Below are 13563 nucleotides of genomic sequence, written 5' to 3' on the forward strand. Positions count from 1 at the left end.
TTGTAATGAGAGATTAGATAAGGCTCTTAGGACATAATAAACTGAGGAGTGTGATGCTAAACTGAGGAGTGTGATGTTATTAGTTAAAGTTGTAACTGAGACAGAATTATCAGAGGCTTATTAGTATTTGATATGAGTAAAATATAATGGGACAGCTGCTCGGCAGTGTTCTTTGCTTTCAGATTCAATAAAACTATGATAGAAAACTCCCGTTGAAGATATTCACTAGCTTTGAGATACTTTTCTAATATCGGAGCTAATGCAAATCTCTTGCCCTAGATTTACTTTTTACCTGGAGACACAGAGTTGTATTGAGGGAAGCAGCATGCCCTGGCCAGGGCCCTGCACAGCCTGGGGAGGGGGAGAGGAACTCAGGGGTTTCCTCCCTCTACCTGCTTAGCTATGAGCCTGCTCCACTTGAGTCTGTGTAATGCTGTCCTGGAGTCTGAAGATGGAGGGAGAGGGGTTTACACAGCTAGAAACCCCCTAAGCTTTCTAAAAGAAGATAAATTACTTCAAGTGTCTCTTTTCATGTGTGTGATACAAAAAATCACCCAAGTGATAGAAATTGGGCTGGTTAACACCAGCTATGAATGCAACAGCTTAGTTTAGTTTAGTATTACTTTCTATAATATCTTTTTAAAAATCACACTACAGAGAAAATAATGAAGAGAGATGTTGGGAGTGATTCCTATTTGCAGCACAGAGATGATTCTAGAGACACTGTCACTACTGTACTACATCTGTGTAAGTAGTGGCTTAATTGGTCTCTGCCTTTACTGGAGACTATATACAGAAGGGAGATAAACTTTTCTTAGCTAAATTATAAAAACAAAGACACAGCACACAGATTTTGTCTCCATTATTATCTTTCCTTCGCACCCAACACAAGTAAGAAAAATTTCAACCAGCCTCCAGCCATATGACAGTCCCATCTCCCCTTCTCCTGAACCAACCTGCAGTTACAAGAGTTAAATGTTGGGGAGTCAAGTGCACCAAACACTTGAAACTTTGTGAATCCTTTACTTGTCTTAGTCCTACAAACCCAGCCAGCAGCATGCCTGCCGGTTGATCTGAGAGCTCAAAGAAAATGCCTTCTGTCTCTCTGACTTTACAAACTGTTTAGAATATCCTGCTGGGAAATTTCTACTGTATCATTTGCTCAGCTGTAGAGAGAGAATTGGCATATCCTGAACTTGGCCTTTTTGTGAACCTTAAAGTTTATCCTGGAAGGAAGGGATCCTCTGCTTCAATGCAGTCATGTCAATTGACTCCTGCTAACAGGCTGGTTTGCTGTAAACTCTGATGTTGTGGATTACCATCCTCCTCCTAAAGCCATCCTTTCTACTTCTCAGATGTTCCTAATCCAAGGGTTTGGGGAAAATCCCTCCTATATACTGTGAATTTGGGTATTCCTACCCACATGGGAAACAATGCAGATGGGATATATCTCTTGTTTTGGTGACAAAAGCAAAATAAGAGAGGACTTGCAATTTTCTAGCTCTTGCCTATGCAGGCGCATTTTACCAGAGTTTTCTCACAGCTGCTACCGGGGGCTCAGATTCACACTGACACCATCCTGAGTGTGGTCCCCATAGCAAAGCACTTAAGGTCAAGGCAATGGACAGAAGGGAAACCAGATGGAAAAATGACTTGTTCATGCTGCTATCCAGTTGCGTTAGGATGGGGACCCATGGAGCTTACACAGTCTGATTAGCACCAGGTTCATGGCCCTGTGTGATTCAGGTCACCCGATGCTCTAATCACTCGGCTACAGATGCCGTCTCTCCAAGTCCCAGGAAATATTTAATTAGCTGTACAATGCAGAAGCAGCTCCCAAAGGAAAATTCCTCTGCAAAACAACCATCGACTTGATGCTAAAGTAGCCATGGGGGCTGGAGCACAGCCGGGTCTGAATCCCAAGCCTGGAACAAAGGGAAAGAATCTCCTGTTCTTGCAGTGCCTGGCACAGCCCACTCCTGTTTTGACCCAGGGGAATCTTTCCCAAAACAAGCTTCATCAATATAAACACATTTTCACCAAAAAACCCACAAAGGAAAGCTAGACTTGCCAAAATGAAATGTTGCAAACTCATTCTCCTAACTCTTTCTAAACTCTAACAGCAAATATTAGGCTTCTTGTGATTTTGACCAAGGTAAAATAATGAGACCTCCTTTTGTGCTGTACTTTAGAAAGGATCTCTGTGGTGCAGTTGTAGTGGAGGTGTAGTGTGCTTGCTAACTGCACAAGTAGTTTTCCAAGGCAGGACAGCATCCACTCTCAATCTCTCACATGTCTGATGTCTGGGCACCAGCCCTGCCACCCTGTCTATCCCTGTGTCTATGGCAGGGCTGCACTTTGACCCTCAGCCTTGGACAGCAGTGCCTGCTTCTGTCTGTGCTTGAGCCCACCCTGGGATCCCCCCACAGTGTCTGTGTTGGATTTGTAGCACAAAAAGACAGTATCTTTCTCTCCCTTACAAGGGAATACTTGTGGCTTATTTGAAGCAGAACATAATCTCGAGAAGAAGTGAAGAGCCAAGTTTCTATTAGTGCATGCTCTTGTCATTTTCTCAATCACTCACTCACTGCAAGGTCTCAGTCCACTCATTCCACCTCTCTGGCCTCAGTGTCCTCTCTGGGTGATAACAGCACTCACCCATTTCTCTGACATGATGGGTTCCAGAAGGGAAAATGCTCCACAGACGCACCAGAAATAGTGATGAGTGTTATTTTACAAATCTGGAGAGAGTAGAATTAAGTATTTTTAGGAGACTCTCTTTTTTCTTACTTCATTTCTGACTTGGGATATTTGGAGTTGACTCTTGGGCTCTTTCAAAGTGTCAGTCCTTTCTGCCATGACACAGCTAAGCAGGATTCACCCAGCCATTCTTCAAATTCTGCAGGTGGTCACTGCATCATATGGAATACTAATGCTGACTGACCATTTGCACAGAAACAGTCTTACTGGGGAAAGACTCAGACCAGACAGCATCAGTCCTGCAAGGCCATAGAGATAGTACTGGAGACAAGCCACATTGCCTGACCCTTGGAGGTGATCCCTCCATACCTTCAGTGGGAACACCAGAAAGCTTAATTTTGTCTAGGACCTTCCACCCACCCCAAATCCCCAGGGTCCCCTACACAGCATCCAGGAGGATGGGAAGGACATGTATATTTGTGTTCAGTCATCACCATAACCTGACCAAGAGGAGGGCAGTCAGACACAGCACCACTGGAAAACAAAGGACAGTGATGTGGAGAAATACATTTGGACACATACTGCAAAGGAGCAGTGGTGTGATGCCCTCCTTCCCTCAGCATGGTCCCACTCCTGGGGCTGGGAAAAATACTACCCTGGGTTTAGTCAAGTGAGATAAAAAGCAAGGCATGGGGAACAGGAAAGCTAAATAATGGGTGGATTGGTACAAAGGGAGCTGAGCAGAGGAAAGCAAAAGGAGAGAGCAATGAAGGAATTGCAGCCCAGTACAGCCTGACTGAGGGGAGCAGGGTGGGGAGAAGGGGACAGCACTGTCCTGTCCCTTAGGGAGCAGCAAGAGGACATGAAGGACAGACCAGAGGTGCCTGCAGCCAGGAGACAGGCAGACTGTAGGGGAGTAAGAGGAGAGCCCTGGGATGCCTGGCATTCCCCAGGCCCCTCCGCCATCACCCCCTCCCTGCTGACACTGTCTCTGTCTTCCAGGTCAGTGAATAATTTCCTGATGACGGGCCCCAAGGTAAGAGAAATCCCTTTGATCTCTGTCCCTGATTCCACTAAACCCAGGGAGGGAAGGAGAGAGGGAGAGGCAGAGAGGGAGGGAGAGAGAGAGTGAGAGAGTGAGAGAGAGTGAGAGAGTGAGAGAGTGGGTCTCCTCCTTCCCAGTCCTCTCCACCCAGCCTTGGTTAGAGTTCTCCTCACCCCCAGATTTCCAGCAATAAGGCAAAGAAAGGCCAGGAAAGATCTGCTGTGAGCTGTAACTTGTGAGCTCTTTGGGCTGCACGAGCCCTGAGAAATACTGACCTGGGGTTCTTTTAAGCTAGTTGGGGCAAGATTCTGGAGATTTGTCTATTGACATCAGCCAAGGCTCTCACCTAATATCTATTGCTTCCTGAGGATCAGGTTGGCATCAGGGCCCACACTGATCCAGCCAGAAAGTATTTTCTGTAGGCCCTGTAAAACATACTTCCTCAAGGAGCACAACTAGAATTGCCAGGACTTTGTTCCATATTGACCCCTCACATCCTTGTGCTCCTCTTTCAGAGGCTTTTTTTTCTTAGCCAGGACCAGTTGTAAAATTTATCCAGATTTTGTTCTGGCTATTCCCTAGGAAAAGCTCCAGGCCCATCCAGATCCCAATACACTGGTGGAGCAACCTTCTCCCAAAGCACTAGCTCTCCCCCATGGGCTGTGATGAAGAAGGCAGGTTGAGGCATCTGCTGGCCTGGAGCTCCCTAATCTGAGCAGAAAGCTGTTTCCTCTCATGGTGGAGAGATAAGGGGTTGCCCATGGCAGAGGCTGGCCGGTACATTTCCTAATGTGGCTAACAGCCAAAAGCTCAGCTTTCTCCCTCAGGAGGCTCAGGCTCTGACCCAGCACAGCAGAAAACAGGTTTGCTGCTGCTAGTGGGGAGCTTCCCAGGCAAGCCAAACTTGTCAGACCTTCTGAGCTCAGTACGTCTTGTCTTTGTAAGATGGCACACAGGTTACTTTCAGTTGTCCCCGTGCTGACCCTCAGCTCTGCTCCTAGGCCTATCTCATCTACTCCAGCAGCGTGGCAGCTGGGGCGCAGAGCGGCATCGAGGAGTGCAAGTTCCAGTTCGCCTGGGACCGCTGGAACTGCCCGGAGAGGGCACTGCAGCTCTCCAGCCACGGTGGGCTGCGCAGTGGTAAGGAAAGCATTGGATACCACTACTGGGACCCCCCTGCCACAGGTTAGAGCCCATGGCCCTCTCCTCTCTTCCCAAGTGCCTCCTTTTCTTCCCCATTCTCACCTGGGAAGTGCCTCTCCCAGGAATTCCCCAGAGGGATCTCACCAGGGGACTCCTTCACCCATCAGCTCCCAGATACACTGGAATCTAGCTCCAAGGCCTCCTTGCAATGCCAGCCTTACCCATGGACCTGCTGAACCCCAGCTGGTGCAGGACCAACCCTCACACAACTGCCTCCCCACAAGGATGCACCCCTCTGACCTGCACATGGCCTGCTGGACACACCATGCCTAGATGGTGTCCCAGAGCATCCCAGGGAGGCTGAGAACCAGTGCTAGGCTGGCTGGACAGCAAGCCGAGGGATAAGGCTAAAGGGAGCAGAAAAGAGTTCATCAGTGATTGTGCTCTGGCAAAGAGGCAGGAGAAAAGTCTTCCTACATCTTCCAGATGCCAGAATCACTCTAGGCAAAAATCCAGCATCCCTGACCTGGGCCACTGTAGGGCATGGGTCAGTGGTCATTGTCACTGTACCCTATTCCTTACCTATTTGTCTATCAATACCAGGAAATACTTCGGTGCATATCTGGCCCTCTAGACCTATGTTTGATGCTGGGCTGGGATCATACCTGCTCTGTAAAAGCAGGACCTGGGTGTGGAGGAGAGCCTCAGGCCTCTAGTGGGACTGGCAGCAGACAAAAGACCAGAGCCCCAGGCAGAAGTGGACAAAGGTTTCAAAGTGGGGCCTTGAGGAGACAATTGCAGCACAAGGCCCACTCTGAGACCACAAGAAGGTCCTCAAATCGTTCCTGTCAACATCATGTGCTCAGATCCACACCTTGCTGATATTAAATGAAAGCCAAAGGCTCAGTGAAGCCAGCTGATGATTCCCAGACTGATCCTGGTGGATAGGTATGGTCACTGCTCAAAGCCTTTCAGCAGAAGGTAAGGCTCTGTAAGAGGGGACTGTGGGGAAGGAGCTCTTTGATACTTGGAGAGGACCCCTTCCTGTTGGGAGTGTGTTAGTGAGAGGTGGGGAATATTGGCTGTCTGTGCTATTTCACCACTGTTGAGCTCCCACAAGGACAGTCAGGTGCTATCTCATCCATACTCTTTCAAATGGCATGAGTCAGTCTGGGTCATATTTGGCAGCTTCTATCTTCATGCAATTCAGGCCCAAACTAAGCTAATCTGGCATGTAGGGCCCCTTCTTCACTCCAGTCTTCCCCACTGCAGATGTCCTGTGCAGATTCCTGCATGGTAGGAACAATTTCGAACACTGCCCTTGCCATGAAATCTTTTGTACATCTGCTCTCTTTGTATTCCCCCTTGACAGCAAACCGAGAAACAGCCTTTGTCCATGCCATCAGCTCTGCGGGCGTCATGTACACGCTGACCCGGAACTGCAGCCTGGGGGATTTTGACAACTGTGGCTGCGACGACTCCCGCAATGGACAACTGGGTAAGGAGAGATGAGCTGCTGCTCCTCACTCGTCCCAGGTAGCAGGAGAAGCTCTTCTCTCCTCCACTGAGGCTTGAGAAACACTTCCCCATCCTGGTCCCCACAACCAGGAATAATGCTCAGAGCAGAGCCTTCTGTGGTTCAAACCAAAGTAGCTCTGTGGAAGCTAATGGAGCCACCTCCAGTTTACACCAGCCAAGCTCTTTGATGCTTTCCATTACCTTCTAAATGAGCAGGAAAGTAGAAGGGGTTGCAGTACCCCTGTTTCAAATCAGGAACTCTATTTAAGCTGCTGGAGAGAATGACTTTATCATACAGGCAGAGGAGTGGATCTGTTGCCATGCACCTGAATGATCTTGGTATAACAGCACAGGTCAGGGACTTCAGGGTTCCCAGGGTCTGCAGGACCAGGTTGGCCCCACAGCACAATGACCATGAGGAAAAACAGGGTGGCATTCATAAACCTCTCTCTCATTTATCAGCATGGCAGGCACACAAGAGTTCAACCAGGAGAATCACTGTGGCAGCACACAGCCATCACATGACAGTGGTATCCAGGCCCTCAGCCACCCAGCACCACTGGTAGGGAGCTCCAGACTGCACCACTCCAGCTTTCTGCTCAGCTTTCACAGAAAACACTGACATTTAGGGGTTTGTTTTGAATAGAAAGAGGTCAAATTTCAAATTATCAAAATATTTTAAAAGCCATGCCCTTCCCAGCCACACTAGGTAATCAGTATGTGTCACTTTATGACAAATTCCTCTGGAGTGTCCAGTATTTAGTAATTTACTTTACTGGCTGATAGTTTTGAAAACAGTCACTACTGCTTAGGTGTCCAAAGTTTGGAAATGCCTGTCTCTAGCAGAGCAAGACTTTTGGGCAACAACTCATCAAATTCTATCTTCTCTGGAAAACCAAGTTAGTCATGCCACATTTCTTTTCCCCCAAATAGATTTGTTTGTAATAAAAACTTTCCATTGTGGACTTAAAACCTTGTAAGGCACAGGAAACTTCTGGGCTTGACCAAAACAGCATGATTCAATTCAGCCATTGGACTGAATCCAAGTTGGTGAAAGGTTTTCCTATTTCAGTCTCAGTTCCTGATTGGGACTGCATCATCCACTGGAATTACCCACCTCCCATGAAACTGTCTTTCCCTGGGAGGGGGAATCATGATGCCCTGGGAAGGTCCAGGCAAGGGCTTGGCCTTTCCAGAGAGGCACAAGGCCTTTAAGCCATGACTCCCAAGATGTACTGATGTGGCATGTCAGGGTCAAAATGTTACAGATTTCAAATCTTCACTAATAATTTGGCATCTTTCTCTAGGAAGAAAAAACTGCATGGTGTTTTTCCAGTCCCACTTAGCTCCCACTCAGTTAGGAAAAGTACCTTCCACATATTTTTGTGTAATTTCACAGTTCTGTACTGACTCCGTTGTTTCTTGACGGTAATTAGAAACTCAGACCCTTCTAAGATGCCAAATATAATTTCAGAATTCTGGGTGTGCCAAAACCAGGGCCTCCTTGATGCACATGTTCCAGGCCTGGGCTGTTCTAGGCAGAGGGGAATCTGTTGCCTCTGACCAGGATGTCTCCACCAGTTTGTCAATTCAAGTTAGCAAGACGCTGTCCCTGCAAGTCACATTGAACCAGCTGAAGTCAGGGTTTGAGAGGTGATTCTCTAATCACCCCCCAAAGGCCAGACCCAAAGGCTTATCTGCATGTCTGCTAATGCATGATAACTGACAGCTTCTAAATCCTACTCTATAGAAAGCCTGGAAAGCCCTGCATTTGTTGTTGTACACAACATACCCCTTTGCTGCCTGCCTGAGCCACTTACTATCCAGGCCTCAGGAGAAATGTCATGAACTCAACAGGAGGGAATCTAGGAGCACTGTGCAGTGAAAAGCTGGATTTTCCCCACAGCCTCCATTCCCTCCCATCACTTCTGAAGGTTTTTTGACAGCACACATCTCATCTCCTTTCTTAGGGGGACAAGGCTGGCTGTGGGGAGGCTGCAGCGATAATGTGGGCTTTGGGGAAGCTATTTCCAAGCAATTTGTGGATGCCCTGGAGACTGGACAAGATGCCAGAGCTGCTATGAACCTGCATAACAACGAGGCAGGTAGAAAGGTGAGCCCCTTTCTCCCTCCAGAGCTGATAGTGCGTACCAAATTGGCTCTAAATATTCACTGTGGAGAGTCACAATTTAATGTGGCTAAAAGCATATGTCCAGAAGAAACAGCTTCTTGGGGGCATGGCAGCAGTACAATGATGTCTGCTCTAAGGCAGCAAAGCTTCTGTGTGTTACAGTGTTGACTTTCTGCAGTCCTCTTTCTCCCAGTTCAAGGAGCGGAGCACTGTTGAAAAGCATATCTGTGAAGTGAGAATTGATGCCAAGCTGCTCCACAGGCCTGGAGCCATGTTTCTGCATATATTGCAGTACAGAAACAGCCTCTCCAGTTTTCTTTCTTGAACCCCTCTCTCTGCTCACCCTGTAGGCAGTGAAAGGGACGATGAAGCGGACTTGCAAATGCCATGGTGTGTCGGGGAGCTGCACCACCCAGACCTGCTGGCTGCAGTTGCCCGAGTTTCGGGAGGTGGGTACTTATCTCAAGGAGAGGTACCACAAAGCCCTGAAGGTGGACTTGCTGCAGGGAGCAGGGAACAGCGCTGCCAGCCGGGGTGCCATTGCTGAGACCTTCAGTTCTATCTCCAAGAAGGAACTGGTCCATTTGGAAGACTCTCCTGACTACTGCCTGGAGAACAAGACACTGGGGCTGCTGGGCACGGAGGGCAGGGAGTGCCTTAAGCGAGGCAAGGCTCTCAGCAAGTGGGAGAAGCGGAGCTGCCGGCGGCTGTGTGGGGACTGCGGGCTGGCTGTGGAGGAGAGGCGAGCTGAGATGGTGTCCAGCTGCAACTGCAAGTTCCACTGGTGCTGTGCTGTGCGCTGTGAGCAGTGCCGCAAACGGGTCACCAAGTACTTCTGTGTCCGCAAGGAGAAGAGGGAGCGGAGTGGAGGTGGTGGAGCCAGCCGCAAGCTCAAGAGAAAGCTCTAACTTGCTTCTGCTCCTCCACAGTCCTGTCTGCCCCTCTCCTCTCCTGCCTTTCCCATCAGCTCCTGGCACCATTTCTGTTTGGCATAGTTTTGTCTCATTCCTGCTGCTGCATCACTGGGGCTTGGGCAAGGCAAAAGAGCTTTGTATGAGTGCTCAAGCCTTGCCCGTACAGGGCACTAGTGCAGTGGGTAATGTCTTCTGGGGAGACTTTCAAGTCTTGACAAAACAAGGTGAGACTTGGTTCCTTCAACTCAGTATTACTCTATCCAGTGACTGTGGCATTATCTCTGAAAACACAGGAGGTCTTGGTGGCTCTCCCGTAGTTTTGAGCTTATCTGTTCCCCAAACAAGCACCTACTCTTGGCTTTTGAGTACGTGAGATAAAAAGTAAACTGAGATGGCACCAATTGGGCAACTCAGACCAGTACGCCATAAATGAGAAAAGGCTTTTAAAATACAGAAGTACTAAAAGAGTTGTTACCCCAGGCCTACACTGTGAGGAAATAGAAAAGGCATGCAACTCCTTTCTCAGCAAGCCAGCCTCCAGGAACCCCACAGCTTTGCTTCCCACCCTTTGACAGCTTTACTAAGCTCTCCAGTGCTTTACTTTGCATTTGAAATGGCTCCAGCAAGATCAAAACTGCTGCTTGACCTGTCCATACACAGCTGTCCAAAAAAAGGGGTCTCATCACTTGGTTTTTACATGCTTCCTCTGTGTCTTCCAAGCTGCCAGGTCTGGTCTCCCTTTTTAGGCCAGCACTCTATCAAAACCCCTGACTAATGCTATAAAGACACTCTCACACTTCTCCACTGCCTCCTTCCTCCCAATCTCTCCCAGAGAGGAGCTGCCAAGCTGAGCTTACTCCCCCATGTCCTGGTGTACTTGCCAAGCACTCTTACCCTGTCAGCTAACTAACTAAATACTTCTTCCTAGTCTGAGAAAATAATGTCAGTTACTATTTAATGGTGGTGTAAATAGGAAAGTGAAGCACTTTGAAGTTTAATTTATTGCACAGTTACTGTGATGTATACATAACAGTTTTTCCTCTATCACTTATTGTATATATTCTATAGGCTAAGCAAGCAGCTGGAAGATTTAGTTCATGCATCTCTGTTCCCTTGCTGAGGCTAGGGGAGGGAGGTAAGAAGCTGTGAGCTGCAGGACTTGGAGAAGTTCACTGCACCACCACAGCAATCTTCACCTGTGCTGCGATATCATCTACTTTGCTGTGTGAAATGTCCTTTAGCCAGATGAGAAGCCAGCAGAGCTGTTACTGGCCATTAGACCCATCTTGTAGCCACTATTTGTAAACCAATAGCCAATGCAATAAATCAGTAGCCAAGTGCTTGCAAAATGCTGTGTCTAAGCGGCTGGGTGTTCCTTCATCCCATTTTGTGTGTGTATGTATAAATTTAAGAGTCCTGGAGATTAAAGCACACTGCTTACGCATCTGAGTGCAGGAAGACCTAACCAGCCAGCACAACCTTGGCCCCTACCAAGAGGGGAAAGGATGTTCTCTCTCCTGAGCTTGCTTGAGGATGCATCCAGCTGCAATGCAACTGCCAGGAGGAAATGGGGTGGGAGGGGGGCAAGCAGGGCCCAGCTGCCCGCAACACAGCTGATACATTAAAGACACTCAGCAGCCTTTATTTGTCTCTTCATTATCATTTAGTCCCTTGATTCTGGGCTGCCTCACAGGGAGCAGGAATTTGGACCTAGGGTATCACCAGAGCAAGAGCATTCCTATCAAGCAAGAATCTAGCCTTTCAAAAATTGCAAGAAATTTTGGCCCCTGCTCGGGGAAAAACTGAAACACTTCAGCTTCACACACAAACCACCACTGTTTGCACAGAGATTCTTACTAGCACAGTGACCCTGCCGAGGGTCTCTCTTGCCTCCCCATCGGCAGTTCTTCTATGTCCCTGTGGTTGGCCAGGAAAGAGGAAGCAAGAGCCTCTGGACCACCAGGGAAAGCTCCAGCATGGGCCTCCCTTTTCCTTCTGGCTCTCCCCGTTCCACAGTCAGCTGGAAAAGCTGTAGAAGCCGTTTCCCCCGCACTCCGTCGCTGCCCTGCTGACAGCGGTGCCCGGCAAGGCCGTGGCGCAGGCCGTGGCGGGCCGGGCCGGCGCTGAAGGGGACGTGAGGGGCGCCTGGGTGCGAGCCGCACCGCCACACGCTGCTTCCGCTGGGGAAACGGCGGCACCGCAGCTGCAGAATGTGCTGACCTCAGCAGCGGGGCCCCCCTCCCGGCGCACCGAGCCCTCAGCGGTAAAGGCCCTGCTGCCATTGTGGGCAGGATTGGATGCTTCCATGTATTCATTTCGGTTTAATGAAGGCGCATTCCTCAGAGGAGAAATATTTACATTCAGCTTCCCAGGTGGTCACCTTCGCCCAGATGACACACAAACAGGCAGCCCCCCGCTCCCTTTTCCAATCCAAGCCTCTTCAGAGGGCTCGGGAGGAGGGGAGACAGCGGAGGGGGGGCTGCTGGGGGAACAGAATAGAGAAGGGAACAAAATGCTAATAAATCAGCCAGCCAGCCCTTTTCCCCTCCCCTCAGTGGAGTCAATGGAAAGTGTCATTTCACATGCTAATCCCCCTCCGATCTCTTTACAACACCTTTTCCGAAAAGTGTTTGGGAAAAGTCCTTGTGGCCCGTTTACAGCTCCCCGCCGCTTCAGATTCCTTCTTGTCTAAGGCCGCGGCCCCGGTGTGGGTCTCTCCCTCCAGCAGGGCTTCTTACAAAAAACATCTCAACAAAGACTTTGGAGTTCATCAGCCTCCCACTGAAATTCACAGCTGCTGAACAAACTAATCCCCTCTCTTGGCCTTTCTTCCTTTCAATGGGCTCTTGGCTTCAAAGACACTTTGGGAAAGGACTTTGTGGGGACTCACACTGCTCCCTCAATAGAAGTTAGTGCAAGCATTATCTTCAGAGCAAGTGGCTTTACAAACAAATACTGCCTAACAATCTCTGCCCCTCCAGCTCCCCCAAACACACACAAGCCTAGCCTGCAGACATGATGTTATCTGCCACAGGATTAGAGCTCTGTTCTCTGTGCCCAGGGATCCTTTCCTGCTGCCCCCTTCCCCCCCCAAATTCTTTGTCAACCCAAAGGCCTTCTCACCCAGCTGAAAATGCTTTCTCGGGTGCCCGGGTGCTGTGAAGCCCACATGGGAGGGGGCAGTGCTCTCTGCCTGTAGACTGAGACACTGCCAGCCAGCAGAGATGGTGCTATAAATGGAGGAGCACTTTCCAGCAGGGTTTGAAGGATAATATACCATACCATGGCTGCTGCCTCTCCAAGACTTTCAAGCGAGTCGCCTCACTTTCCCCCTCTGCCTGCTTTCACTGCAAAGAGTGATGGTGCTTACGGGATAAATGTGAAGCAAAACAGAGCAACGGAGAGGCAGGTGGGAAGGACTGACATCAAAGGCAGGATAAACAGCCAGTCTCTGCAACAAGTACCAGGTAGCAGTAGCTATGCATGCTGGAGGGAACTTATGTCATATGTATCTGAGAAATATGTGGAAAATCTGTGCTTATTTCTCAGCGGTAGAAGTGGCCTGAGTTAAAGAGAGCAAAGGGCTGGACTGCAGAGGGTACTATAACTGAATCCCAAAAATCAGAATCTAAGAAATGCCAGGCTTGTTAAGTGATCTCAGAAAACTGGGACTTCCCTTATACATTCATTAAGCAAATGTATGCCACCCGGGCTACCTGTGTTATAATCCCCATTCTGATGCTGCACAAGCATTACCTTTGAAAATCAGCTTTGCTTGTCCCTGCTGAGGGACAGCTGATAGGCCGGGCTATTTGCTAACTGCTCCAGACCAAAAGCTCCTCAAGATTCCTTCACACTGGGTATTTACCTCTGCAGCAGTAAAACTACAAAAGCCTTGTTTTCCTTGAATGCATGTGGTGTGTCCCCAAAACCCTTCCCAGCAACAGCCCTTCAAATTTGCTTTATCGAAACAATCTTTCCAAGCCTTTGCTTCTTCCCAAGTCCTCTGACCTTGGGCTGTGTAATACAGTCCTTCATATTTCAGTGTTTCATGTATGCTGACTGGCTTACACATACGTACTAGCTAGCTGACAAAAAAAAAAAAAAAATAA

At 48.8% G+C, this 13563-nt stretch overlaps 1 protein-coding gene and 1 long non-coding RNA gene across 2 annotated transcripts in view; one reads left to right on the top strand and one right to left on the bottom strand.

Annotated features, from left to right (window-relative positions):
* The window catches only part of LOC147651902 (uncharacterized), a 34487-nt gene extending 22854 nt beyond the window's left edge, over window positions 1–11633 (bottom strand). Inside the window, exon 1 of the long non-coding RNA XR_015290123.1 lies at window positions 11309–11633. This is a non-coding gene — a long non-coding RNA (uncharacterized LOC147651902). The remainder of the gene's footprint in view (window positions 1–11308) is intronic.
* Window positions 3682–10800, top strand: WNT8B (Wnt family member 8B). The gene is made up of 5 exons (XM_023929226.2): window positions 3682–3736; window positions 4747–4885; window positions 6261–6386; window positions 8377–8519; window positions 8888–10800. The coding sequence occupies exons 1-5, from the start codon at window positions 3722–3724 to the stop codon at window positions 9443–9445; spliced, it is 981 nt and encodes a 326-aa protein (XP_023784994.2). The 5' UTR covers window positions 3682–3721; the 3' UTR covers window positions 9446–10800.
* Window positions 11634–13563: the final 1930 nt, after the last annotated feature.

The sequence above is a fragment of the Cyanistes caeruleus genome, chromosome 8, assembly GCF_971803275.1.
Source record: "Cyanistes caeruleus chromosome 8, bCyaCae1.hap1.1, whole genome shotgun sequence".
Taxonomy (NCBI): domain Eukaryota; kingdom Metazoa; phylum Chordata; class Aves; order Passeriformes; family Paridae; genus Cyanistes; species Cyanistes caeruleus.

Excerpts from the sequence above, each read along its gene's own strand:
- WNT8B (XM_023929226.2), top strand. Across the intron at positions 4,886-6,260 it reads CCACGGTGGGCTGCGCAGTG|CAAACCGAGAAACAGCCTTT; the intron begins GTAAGGAAAGCA and ends CCCCCTTGACAG. Across the intron at positions 8,520-8,887 it reads ACAACGAGGCAGGTAGAAAG|GCAGTGAAAGGGACGATGAA; the intron begins GTGAGCCCCTTT and ends CTCACCCTGTAG.